The 13448-nt window shown below is 41.4% G+C and overlaps 1 protein-coding gene and 1 long non-coding RNA gene across 3 annotated transcripts in view; one reads left to right on the top strand and one right to left on the bottom strand.

Annotated features, from left to right (window-relative positions):
• Nucleotides 1–5815, top strand: part of RCSD1 (RCSD domain containing 1) — a 26928-nt gene extending 21113 nt beyond the window's left edge. The window contains exons 4-6 of one of the 2 annotated variants that reach the window (XM_053386400.1): nt 1363–1401; nt 3113–3310; nt 4811–5815. In XM_053386400.1, coding sequence (XP_053242375.1) covers nt 1363–1401; nt 3113–3310; nt 4811–5431 — 858 coding nt within the window. In that variant the 3' untranslated portion in view covers nt 5432–5815. Of the gene's footprint in view, nt 1–1362; nt 1435–3112; nt 3311–4810 lie in introns of both variants that reach the window. The other variant, XM_053386399.1, reaches the window with a different exon arrangement.
• LOC128412885 (uncharacterized) overlaps nt 1–13447 on the bottom strand; it is a 16879-nt gene extending 3432 nt beyond the window's left edge. Inside the window, exon 1 of the long non-coding RNA XR_008330180.1 lies at nt 13289–13447. This is a non-coding gene — a long non-coding RNA (uncharacterized LOC128412885). The remainder of the gene's footprint in view (nt 1–13288) is intronic.
• Between the last annotated feature and the right edge of the window lies 1 nt (nt 13448).

Raw genomic sequence — 13448 nt, 5'->3', positions numbered from 1 at the left:
GGTCCAGAGGTTAGTATGATGGGTGGGCTGGCTGGCTAAATGAGTATCAGGTCGATGTTGTTATGCTACACATTTCCTATGTCACTTTAGATCCCAATGGCATCCTTCAATGCTGACAGAGTAGGGAAAGTCAGTCTTATTACAGGTCAAACAATGGTGCACAGACACAATTGGTGCTCTCCTTCTACCACTGGGACATGATTCCATCCACACGAACCACTAATACTGCTGAGCCATGGCACAGCTGCATAAATTCACTACTACTAGAAGAAAGATAGCTTTCAGGCTAGCCTATGGGTGCCCTACCTCATTAAGGTTAAGGCTAGTGTTGCTGTGTAGCATACGGGACATGAAAGGGCAGCTCTGTCTATCTGGACAGTATGAGATGTCAGCTTTGCTTGGATCATATACAACTAGAATAAGCATCAGTCTGTTTGGAGAATCTGAACTGTTTTCTAGCTGAGAATCTAGAACAGGCTTCTCCAAACCAGTGCCCTCCATATGTTTTCCCATCTGCACCAACCAGCACAGCCATGCTTGCTGGGGCTGGTGTAGGTTGTCATCCAAAATATCTGGAGGGCACAAAGATGGGGAAGGCTAATCTAAAAGGATAAAGGAACACAGAAGCCACATATCTCTATGAACAACCCAGCTGTTCCAGAAGAAGATGGGTGTACATGTACACATGGTTCAATGTTATATTATTTATTATATTTGTCACTACAAAAATTGTCTTACTTTTTTTTAAAAAAAGCATACAATACACAATTTAAAATACATCAGAATGTTTTTTGTTGTTTTTTAAATGCAAAACTAGTAGAATATCCAGTCATCAAGTGTATGCCATGAGGCCTGGCCTGCACCCTCTGTTAGGCTGCTGCCCTCAAGTGCAGTCATGAATGCTGTCCTGTCACCAGTATGGAAGTAAAAAATAAAAATAAAAAATCCAGACTGCTTGTCTTCTGGATATGAAATGGAGGGGCAGCAGCACCCTGCCTTCACCTCAGGCAGCAAAAATACCTTGGGCTGCCCTAAGGTGGAAACGGCAGCAATAGACCCTAAGGGGCCCAAGGCATCTGTGTTTGCCCAGCATGCTAAGGCCAGGCCGTCTTTTCTCCTAAAACTGTTGGGGAACCCACCTTTTGCCCACCTTGAGGTTCCCACATGCATGCTGACGTTTCCCTCTTATTTCTCAGGAGCCCAGTTGTGGCCACTGTTGACTTATAAGGTAAATTCATTATCAGAAGGATTGTAACGACAGCTCATTTTGTTCCTTTTCCACCTTTCTCCATCCCTTATGCACAGCCTTAATGTATAGCAAACTGCCTATTTGCAGCAATCTCCTTTTTTCTTCTTCTACAGAAGCCATCTCCAAATGCTTCACAACCTCTAAAGGTTAAGGTAAAAAGCTCTCCCCTAATTGAAAAGCTACAGGTAAGATCTGATTACATACGCATTACAAGTTAGGATGCAGTCCTATACTCCAAGGGAAGCTAGCTCCTTAGCTCCTCCAAGTAAATATTTTTGGGCCCCCAAAACACCTCATTGATTTTGTTAGTCACAGCAGAAAGAAAAAATGTTAAAAAAATTACCACCCAGCCCAGTACCTTAATAGGATGTAAATTATCCCCTAACTTGTCATGGGATCAATAATTTGATGAATGAGGTGGGGCCCTCACCTTGGTTGATCAGCATACATCAGCTGCAGAGGGGGGCTGTGTGTGTTATGTACACATGTGAGAGTGTGGGGTAGCCATCTCCACCATTAGCATGTGACCCTCAGAGGATTGGCTAAGGGTGAATGTGGCTTTGGGGACAAAAAGGGTTAGTCATCTGTGCTATACATGTATTCCCCTTTTTATCACTTTCCATGTGCTTTTAAAATTGCAGTGGTATTTGCTTCTGTCAGTAATGCTTGCTTGATGCTAGTGTGGCTAATTGTTAAAGATGAGAGCGTCTGTTTTTGTCCCAGCTCATGCTATTGGTATTGTGAACTTGGCCCTAGTAATCCACTACAAAAGCATTCCAGGATCCCAAGCAATATGAGCTTCCTCATATCACTGCCCTGCTAATGACACCCAGGTTTTTCAGCTACACTAGTCACCTTAACAGCTGCATTATCTGGGGATTCAGACATGAACAACATCACAACCACATGCTTTTCTCCTGTGGTATTTTTGGTAGTCATCTGGACGGGAAGTGAGAAAGATTTCACAACACTGGAAGCTTAGGAGCATTCTCTTGATGAAGATGGATAGAGAGATTTAAATCTAATATTATTATGGCTTTGTTCACAAGCTCCCTGTGCCAAGCCACTGAAGATATATTCTCTTGGCTGAGGGGCTGGAAAATGCTTCAGGCTTTCACTGACACAAGAATAGTCTTTGGATCCAGCTATTTGGGAAGGGAAACTATCCTGCCATATCTTCTCTTCTACAGATAATTTGTTAACAATGTCACTGTTAGATACATTTGCTGTTTAAACAAATGTTTTAAGAGCAAGGGCTCCCCCTACAGTCATGTTAAACAATAGTAATTTCCAAATGGCGGGCAGTAGGTCATTCTGGAAGCTTGGGGTGGGGCGGGTAGAGAACCTCTGATCCTGCAGATGTTGTTGGACTACAACTCCCATCATCCCTGACTATTGGCTATGCTGGTGGGGATTGATGAAGGCCATAGGCTCCATGCCTCACATGAAAAAGCGAACAGGATTCCAAGAGGTACTTCTGTATACAGCGCAAGTTGGTCCATAAGGACGAATGGAGCACTGTCTGTCAGCTTCTTCCTCCTGAGTTTCAGTGTAGCCTCTGTAGAACTCAGCAGAGAGAGGAAGGGGGGCTGGCCTTGCCTGCTGGTTGCTCTGGCTCCATCTACCATTGATCTCTCTGCCTTCCAACCCACCAGGGCCAATGGGAACTTGCCACCACCAAATGCATGTGTCCAGTGACAGCGATTGGTGTGGCATTGAGACCTGGGTTCTGAGTTAAGACAAACAGTTGAGAACATGTGTGTTAATATATTAATCTGTTAAGTGTACTTCACATCCAGAACAAACTTTTGGTAATAGGTGGGGTGATAATATTGAGGCACAACTGTTTTCTTCTCTTTGCAGGCCAATCTGGCATTTGCTCCAGCTGCCCTGCTGCCAGGAGCTTCTCCGAAAAGCCCTGGCCTAAAAGTAATGGTTTCTCCATTTAACAGCCCTCCATCCACTCCTGTCAGCCCAAAGTCTCAATCAAGTGAAGCTGATGAGACACCAGTTAGTTTTGATAAGCCACCAGAGGGCACTCATCTTCAATTTTATAACAAGGTATGGTATATGTGTGCTGGTCTTCCACAATGCAGGAGACGACTTGTTAGGAAAGAGGAGACAGAGAGAGAGAGAGAGAGAGAGAGAGAGAGAGAGAGAGAGAGAGAACATGGCTTTTTGTATTGGGGAAAGGATCTGGAGATCAGAGGCACCCATGTTTCCTCCTGCCCTGCCCTGCCTCTCTGTTGCTGCACAACTGGACATGATATACAGATATGTTTTTATTTCTGAATCTGCTATTTTGCGCACACACAAAAACCAGTAAATAGTAAAACATGTTTGGGGTTTGTTTGTTTGTTTTTTAATGTCCATTTTGCCTACTGTGAAAGATGCTTGAAATGTTTGCTTTGGTAGAAGTTTAATTCTTGCACAATGCCATGGACAAAATATTTTTTAAAGGCCTGTGCACACTGGTAAATAAACATATGCACACATGCAGTAAAGGACATGTTTATGGAACATTTGGAGGGTGGGGAAGTAGTAATTGAGTGGAAGTGATAAAATACACAGCACAAGCACCACTATTTATTTATTTAATATGCTGCCCTTCACCCGAAGATCACAAGGTGGTTTACAAAACAAAAAGGCAAAAGGAAAACACAAAATAGGTTAGTGTAGATTGGACGCATTGAGATAGTTTTTGGAGGCAAACAACTGAAAGTAATCTTGTGTAAAATAAAGCACATAAAAGTGCACATAGAAAAACCAACCCACATATGCATTACTGTGAGCACCATCTTAATCTAGACCTCCTTACTTCTGTCTGGTTTCCCTGATATTCCTTTCTTGTGCTTTCTCTCTTCCCTGATCTCCAAACAGCCACTTTGGATTTGATCTGCTTGAAAGTTGACCTTGCCTGTTCATCTTGTGCATGCTTGCTTTTGAGGACCTGATCCCAAAGTCATAAGCTATTGGCCATGAAGTTCAGTCTTGACCAAACTACCAGTATCCTAGATATTGCAGTGCAGCATCAAGTACTCCTGGACCATTCACTGGTGCCACTGAACATGTGAAGTCGTTATTTCTTTCACTTAGTCTGGGATCAAAAAATGAATAAATAAATAGCTTTCCATAGAAATTGATTTCTTACTCATAAGCAGGAAGAGAATGAGTCAGGACTCTTCAGCCTAAATTCTTGGTTTTCAGATTTGAACACAATCTCATGTTATGGTAGAATCCCTAAAGTTGGCATGGACCAGAGAATCATATTTGTCATCCATGCATGCTATGTTGCCCATCTGTGTAACAACACAACAGTCATATACACACAAATGTGGGCACAGAAAATAATCTATTAACCTCTTCTCCCCTTTTGTGATAAGGGGCAACCATCTGTTCTCTCTCATGAAAATGAAGCTGATGCCAAATGCTATTGATGTAAAGGAGAAATAGTACAGTATATGACTAAGAGTCTAAACATGTAAACATGTTGGGTGTTTTGTTGACTTTGCAGCATTGATCTCCTTTATGGTTTTCAATCACAGCTCTATCCATTTTCAGGTACGCACACGGGGATCAATAAAACGCAGACCACCCTCTAGAAGATTTCGAAAGTCTCAATCAGAATATGGAGATGACCTAGATATAGGGGTGACAGTTTCATCTCAGGAGAATGGTGCCGAGGAGGAGAATGGTGTATTTATGGACAAGAAAAAGGCAACAAAGTCACTCTCTCCCCCTGTGGATGGTCTAGATCACCATGAGAAACAAAAAGAGATAGGATCTGATGAAAACCCCCCACCAGGACTAGTGTCCAGAAGAACAGAAAGCAAAGAGACAGAAGCAGGAGCAGGAGCAGAAGAAACGGTATTATGCAAAGACAGCAAAGAAGAGAAGCCACATCAGAATGTTTCAGAGGGAAATTCATGTGAGAACATCAAAGACGACAAAGAGAAGAATCCAGATCATGACAATGCAGAGGATACAAAAATAAAATCACAGAAGAGCAGTTTGAGGGATAGGGAAGATGGTATTGCTTCTGACCAGGAAATAAAAGATAAAGGAGAGAGGGTGGCTCAATTAAGAGAGAGTGAGGACACACAGCTGATATCAGACAAACAAGACACTGCAACTCCAGAGCTTGCAGGAGACACAGAAACCTGTACAAGCTCCAGAGTGTGATAGTAGTAAAATCATTGGGCACACAGTAAATGGGAAACCAAGGTTATGGAGGGATTCCCACTACAGTACTTTCTTATGAATGAGCAAAAGCTCTTCCTTAAAGGAAAACCCCAAAGATATCAGTGTTATCCTTTTCCTTTGGCAGTTTTTAGGCTATTTACTGCAGCAATCTGGTCATCTGTGATGGAGGATAGCCTGATACAGACAATTAACATTCTAGGCTTTTTAAGCTGGTGGCACACCAAGAAGAACGATTGCGCAGAGAATTATTGTATGTTGACTTAAGGAATGCAACAATTACTGGGGCTTTTTAAGCATTTTTCATATAGAAAGAACTATCATGCATATTAGTTACGTTTTCTGATTAAAGTGGACATTTCCAAACCTCTTGTGGCTTGTCAGCTGTAAACTATGCTGCATGCATAACAATTACATGGTCACCCACACAACCACACAAAACAATCCCTTCTGGTTTAGTTTGTGACTATGGAATAATTTGTTATATGTGGTAAAGGAAAAAATTCCATTTGCAAGAATAACATCTAACAAACTCTTTTCATCCCCTTTTCTGAAGTATACAAAGTCAGATCATTGTCCATCTAGCTCAGTATTGACAATACTGACTGGTAACAGTGCTTCCCCCCAGCCCTATTTGGAGAGATCAAGAACTGAACCTAGGATATTCTAGATGCTAACCATATGCACCACCACTAAGTTGCAAGCTCTCCCTATCACATCCAGTTCTGCATATCTTGGCCCCACATTACAAACATCACTGGGAAGATGGAAGGCAAGAGTAGACCATAACAGACCTGTGTGCACACAATGTGCTGCTCAAATGTGTATATGTGCATCTGTGCTGGAAGAGACCTTATTCTTTCATCTCCATTGGTGTTTCAGTGACTGTCACAAGTATATGATAGAGCAGTGCCCTTTACATTACTAATGACTATATAATTATCTGCCATCCTGCCCTTTAGAAGACAAACATTTATTCATATAGCCCTTGGAGTAAAGTATCTCCCGCACCCTAGAAAGGCTAGTCTCCCTGTATAAGATCTCCATCCCTGCCCTAATATGTTTGACTAGTTCCCATGCCATGGCTACAGAAATTGAACTAGTGTAATAGCAGAAATAAACCTTTACTACTGTTCTTGAATGGTGGGGGGAATTATCTGCATAGAGCCAATATGCAATCAATAATCATGCATGGATATGACCATGGCTTTTCTGCTGTTGGACCTAAAGTTGTATAGCTACAATATGGTATTTTGAAATAAGAATAATTTATGTTATGATTATTCAAATTTGCTAAGAACTTAAAAATTAGTAATGTTTCTGCCTCAAGAAGCCGACTTATGAAAAGCCAAGCAGCATTGGCTGTGGAAACCCAGCCAGATGGGCAGGGTATAAATATTATTATTATTATTATTATTATTATTATTATTATTATTATTATACTTCCTAACTTGCCAGGAAATCACTGTACTGCTACCAGCTGTAACTAAGTAGGAATATGTGAGCAATAAGGTTCCCAAACAATGAATTCCAGGTGGTCTTCAGGCAGAAAGCATCCTTACTAAATGAACTGGATCTTCTTGTGGTTTTGGCTTTTTGTAAAGGTCCTAGAAGGCATTTGCCATAAATACTAAGCCAGTTATTGAGTGGATTCCCCATGAAAACAATGTTTACGTTGCTAAAGCCCCAATGTTATGATGGTGTGTGATGCCAAAGTCTCTAAGGATAACACACCTTGTAGGTCAGGACTGGGGAACCTGTGGCCTTCCAGATATTGCTTGACTACAATTCCTATCCCTGACCACTAGCCATGCTTGACAGAGCTGATGCAAATTGGAATCCGACATCAGGAGAACTACAGGTTCCCAAAGTCCTGGCAATTGTCCACTTTGTCCAATGGATTGGCTGGTGGTGAACATGAGATTGCTTTTCATCCCTTTCAAAAGGCCTCTCCTGGTAGAAGCTTCACATCTTACAGGTTCTGAACTTTAGCACTCAGATAGAAGTGCAAGAAACAGTATGCATTTCAAAAAGGTATCAAACTGCATGGGATTTGTATGTGACATAAGTACAGCTTTGTTGATCAGAACACAGGTGCATCTCCACCATTGTTTTCCATAATGGCTAACTAGATGCTCTGTGACTTTCAAGCAAGGCAAATTGAAGATAATCATCTCTTATTTGTCCCAAGAATCTGGAAATCAAAACTGTACTGATTCAGGACATAGAAGTTCTTTGTTTTAGTTGTTATGGATAATGGTAATTGATAAACCTATATTACATTAGTTTGCCTGATCCTTTTAAAGCAGTCTATTCTAATGGCCAACACAGCATTCAGCAGCTGTGAATTCTGTATATTCACTATGAATTGTGCAAAAGGTGTTGTATTTCAGACAGATGATATATTTATGTACATTCTTTCCTTTATTTTTAAAAATCAAAGAACGCAACCCATATGGGCAACTCATTGTTTTGTTCACTGCACTTCTTATAGTGTGTAGCAAGGGATAGAACGACTGAACTGAAAATATTTTTTTCTTGCTACAGTGCTCAAAATAGATACACTGCTGACTATGCTCATGGCAAAGTCAAAGACCTGACACACACAGAATTTTTGTGGCAACCATCTGTCTTAGTAAGACTTTGGATTTGTCATGTTTCTCTGGGTGAAAGCAAGGTCAACATGCCCTCTCTCTCATCTGCTGCAAAAGCCAAGGCAGTGATATGACTATTCAGGCTTGCCAACATTTCAATCCCAGTCTTAATCTCACATGCTGAATCCAGAGAAAAGACAGCTGTCAAAACCCTTAGTTGCTGGGATGTGCTGGAAGGTATGCCCATTTACTGCCTAATGAGGCCCAACTCTAGTTTTGCACCCAGGTGAACCTAGGCATCATCACTCAAGAATAGCTCAAAAGACCGTAAGAGCATTGTTTCTTCATGGCAGCTTGCATTCATCATGTAACAGTGCCACTTCAGTGGACACTTCATGAAGACAGCAGGGCCACTGAGGTAACCTCTTGATATTGCTACTGTTGGTTCATGTTCAGTTATTTGCTAGGTTTCTCTTCAGCACAGGGTTTGGTCCAATTTTAATATGAGGTGGAGAAAATGCATTACACCCCCCCCCCCAAATCCAGAAGTAGCCTGGAATGGCTGTTTACTAAAACACTGGTGCTGAGACAGTATCTTCTACCATACCTAAACACAGCAAGGGGCGCAGGGCAAGCTACTTAATGCACATAGCTCTAGCCACTAGCCCCTTACTGCTACAACCTCACAAAATCTGCCACCCGTGGCTGCCTCATTTTGCCTAATGGTAATGCTTCACTGTAAAGCAGTGGTGGCCAAACTTGCCCCTCCAGCTGTTTTGGGACTACAACTCCCATCATCCCTAGCTAACAGGACCAGTGGTCAGGGATGATATGAATTGTAGTGCCAAAGCAGCTGGAGGGCCAAGTTTGGCCATCACTGCTGTAAAGTGTTCTGTTATCTACCCTGCCCCCACCCCCAGGCCTGTTTGCTCTTGATGGCAATGTAGCTCTCCTCCAGATATGGATTTAGCCTATTAAACAATGGTTTGTGGCATAATTGTTCACAAATACAGCTGATACCTAGTAATTGTTTCCCCTTCTTGGACAAAATGTCACCCGTATGCAAATTGTACCCTTTGTCTTCCTGTAGTCACATTCCTGACTAAGGTTCTGTGTGCTAGCAGCTAAATCAGTCATGGTGAATTCCAGCACCTCTTTTTTCTAGAAAAATAGCACTGGTCAGGAGGTTGTGATGATAAATTTTCTTTCTTTATTGTTCACCTGTGTGCTCCAGCTCATTAATTATTTCATCTTAAATTTAAATGTCATAATTTATTACTTTGGTTGCTTCAGTGCAAGAATGTAGCCATTTTATGAGTGTTCCACAATGACAGCCATAACAACAAATATAACGGAAAGATTCCTGAAAGTCCTTGGCTTATGTGTTTGGCAAGATACAGATGTAAGTAATTATATAGTTATTTAACTTTAATGAAAATATAGCACAAATGACCACAAGCCAAACATCAATACAACAAACTTTTGCCCACTCCCTCACAACTGTTTTTGCCTATTTTTTTCCAACTGCATATAAACTGCAAGCCACAGAAATTTATCTTTGTCTAGAATTAACTTTAAAAGCTCATAAGGATAAATCTAATGCAATAAATACTACTTCCTCCCTGGAAATCAAAACAGAGAAATGTGGCATGTTCTCACTTGATGTTAATGAATACAATATTCCTATTTAAAGATAAATAGTGGGCAAGATATTGGGCAATTTTTTTAAAGTGCACAAATGGTGCAGGTGCTATTCAAGTTGTTTGGAGATACAGTACAGCTTCAGATGCCATAGATCTGAAAAGATAGCCTGCCAGGGCATGCCACAACCTAGAACATTCTGCCATTAACTGTAAGACATTCAAATATTTCCTGTGTTTTTCAAGGAATTGTGTTTAAACATGTAAGTCTTTTCTTACACAGCAATTTAGTCTATTTTTTTTATTAAAAAGTTTTCAGAGGGGGGGGAAATGTGCCTAAAGCAAAATTAAAACATGATAAGCATTAGTTGGCTTAATTCTTTGTGCCTTTAATGAGCTCTTTTTTCTAATTAGGTTAGGAAATAGACACTTGCTGAAAAATGGTGTCGAGCCTTGTGGAGAGACAAGGAATTTATTAGTTTCCTGCATGTAATGCAGTAAGACTTTTTTAACTTCTGTATTTCATTAGCAAAACAACATAAGCACTGTTGGCAATGAAGTGTCCAGTGAAATATAGTAGGGTGGGTAAGCATCTGAATTAACAACTGAGTAAACAATGTTAGCCTTGTAAAATGAAGACAAAACATTGGAATGGGATGAGTTTAAAAATAGGAAAACTCTCTCATGCAGAAGCTACCAAACCATATTTACTCAAGTTGGGGTTCTGTGTAACTGGTGACACAGTGAAAGGGAGCAGAAAGCATGCACTAGTTCCTAAAGTGTAAAGTGTCTGCATGGCAGCAATATAAGGCTGTCCTGATGCCCCATGAACCTGGATTTGGCATAGTGCTTTCCAACCCTACCTTCATGCTTAAATATATTTCTGTAGTTTCCAATATTTAAAGGCAGCAAAAATCCCAAATCAGCAAAGACAGGTTTATAAACAGCTTCCTTTTTCTTAGGCCTTCCACTCGTTTTTCTTAGGCCTTCTACTCGTTCATATACATGGACAGAGGTGAAACTAAACAACATCAAGCCAGTGGTAGAAGGGAAAACTGACTGTTCCGTTACAGGCATCTTAAGAGATACTCAATATACCACAGTCCCAAGCCATATACAGACCAATGCACTAAATTAGTCCTTATCTATTTAATGTTTTGATGACACCAAGTTGCAGAATCATCACCTAAGGGTTGGGGAACCTGTGACCCTCCAAATGTTGAACTCCCATCAGCCCCAGCTAGCACGGCCAAGAGCCATTATATTATATTGTTGCGTATCACTCCAAGCTATGAGTGGTGTGAGATTCCAGGGGTTCGAGGCAAGGGTTGTTTCCTTGGAATGAGGGACAGTGGAGACTGTGGTGTCTTTATGATATATGGTTTATTTACACATATATACAACCTGATCCTACAATGGAGGGACTTACAGCATTAACACCCCAAGAGGGCCTTGTTTCTCCCATAGTCACAACTTTGGATTCCAGCAGAAATCAGGCATGATTCTGCCTCCCAGCTGCCCAGCCTGAAGCTTTGCTTCTACCTTCTACCTCTCACACACCTAAATTCTCAACTCTGGCCTTTTGCCTCTTTAACTACTAGTGAGTTGAGGGAGGGAAACCCACCCATTTTCTGCCTGGTCCCTTTGTTACCTCAGTGGCCCATACTTAGAGGGCCAGTACCTCACCAGGAAGCTAGCCTGGCTATTCAAGGAACTGAATCTGTGCTGTTTTAGGAATTAGAAAGGGACTCAGGCATACAGCCTATCCCCCAAACTCTTAACTCACTCTCCCTCACAGACACACAAATGTGGTACTGGTGAGTATTGGTGAGCATTTAAAGATGTTTTTATGCTTGCTTTTACTGTTCATTTTTGTAAGTCCTCTTGAGTTCACGGGGGGGGGGTACCTGATAGGTATAATTAATAATAATGGCCAGGGGTGATGGGAGCTGAAGTCCAAAAACAACTGGCGGACCACAAGTTCCCCATCTGATAAAACTACTAGATTACCCCTCTTTATTTAGTGTCAACTTGTACTGTACCTTGCTAAAGGGCCCGTGGTTTAATCATGGTAAAATTTATTTGTTCTCTAACCATTCATGTTTCAAAAATACAATTAATTAACAGATTCTGCAAGCCTGTAGGAGAAATGTTAAACATATACCTGACAGGGTTATAAATAATGTGCTCCATAGCAGCAACTGAAACCTTGAGCTCCACAGAAGTAGGAGAATCATCAGAAAAAGCCATCTTGTTTTGCTTTGGTTCTGTTTCAGTTGACTCTTTAGGCCAGTGATGGCCAAACTTGGCCCCCCATCTGTTTTTGGACTACAACTCCCATCATCCCTAGCTAACAGGACCAGTGGTAAGGGATGATGGGAATTGTAGTCCCAAAACAGCTGGAGGGCCGAGTTTGGCCATCACTGCTTTAGGCAGTTAAAGATAGAAAGATATTCCAGTGAGGGAGCCATGTTAGTCTGTTGCAGCGAAAATAAGCCAAACACAATTATTAAGGCAAAATGTTTTGTGGACTTCATCAGATGCATGAAGTACTGTTCTCAGTTGGCAGGAATATTTTTTTAAAAAAACACGTTAGTGGGAGGTGGGTATAAATACTGGGCTCAAATGATCATGAGATGGTTAAACTATAGTCTGTATTAAATGAAGTATGTGCAAAATAAACACAGTGACCATTCTCAACTGCTATTGCTTGTAACACAATCTTCCAATACTGTATTTACTATGTTAATTAACACCTCTGGTGGGCCAGGAAACTATTTTCTCTATTTAAGCACAAGGAAGATATGCATTTTCCAATCCCAACATGTGACTATAATAATAATAATTTATTAGTTATACCCCGCCCATCTGGCTGGGTTTCCCCAGCCACTCTGGGCAGCTTCCAACAGAATATTAAAATACAATAGTCTATTAAACATTAAAAGCTTCCCTAAACAGGGCTGCCTTCAGATGTCTTCTAAAAGTCTGGTAGTTGTTTTTCTCTTTGACATCTGGTGGGAGGGCGTTCCACAGGGTGGGTGCCACTACCGAGAAGGCCCTCTGCCTGGTTCCCTGTAACCTCACTTCTTGCAGTGAGGGAATCACCAGAAGGCCCTCGGTGCTGAACCTCAGTGTCCGGGCAGAACGATGGGGGAGGAGACGCTCCTTCAGGTATACTGGGCCGAGGCCGTTTAGGGTTTTAAAGGTCAGCACCAACACTTTGATGAAACTATGGATGAAACGAGCCTTCTGTTATGTAGAAAGGCTAAGGCAGATGAAAATAAAATATATAAAGCCCCTTTCTACATGTGTACACTGTATTGAACAACCAATTTTTAAAAAATCAATCTATCCATGTTGGAGATTGTATTGACACCTGGTATTTTGCCTTTATTAAGGCAGAGGGGAAACAGTGCCCTTTTGTGCGTTTGAAGACCATTTCGCTTTTATGTAAAATATCTGAATACTACTCATTCCACACACACACTTGCCTATATCCAGCACTCCAAGAGGGGTTGTGCCTTTTAGGAAGCCCATAACAGGCATGAATAAATTGACAAATGGCGTTTCCCCAAAATCAATTCTTCAAGGAAAGTTTTACTTACACTGACCTCTGTCTGCCATATGCTGCTGTTAAAGAGCACAGGAGCCCAGACAGGGAAGGGGTGGGTGGAAGTTGGCTATATCATTCACCACAAGAGCTTCCTCATCCGGGAACTCGCTCTTCGTCGTCGAATTTAAACTAGGACCGTTGGAAGGGAGAAT

This window comes from Podarcis raffonei, chromosome 4, assembly GCF_027172205.1.
Source record: "Podarcis raffonei isolate rPodRaf1 chromosome 4, rPodRaf1.pri, whole genome shotgun sequence".
NCBI classification, from domain to species: Eukaryota; Metazoa; Chordata; class Lepidosauria; order Squamata; family Lacertidae; genus Podarcis; species Podarcis raffonei.
Note: the sequence above shows the minus strand (reverse complement) of the source record. Positions and strands in the feature narration are given on the sequence as shown.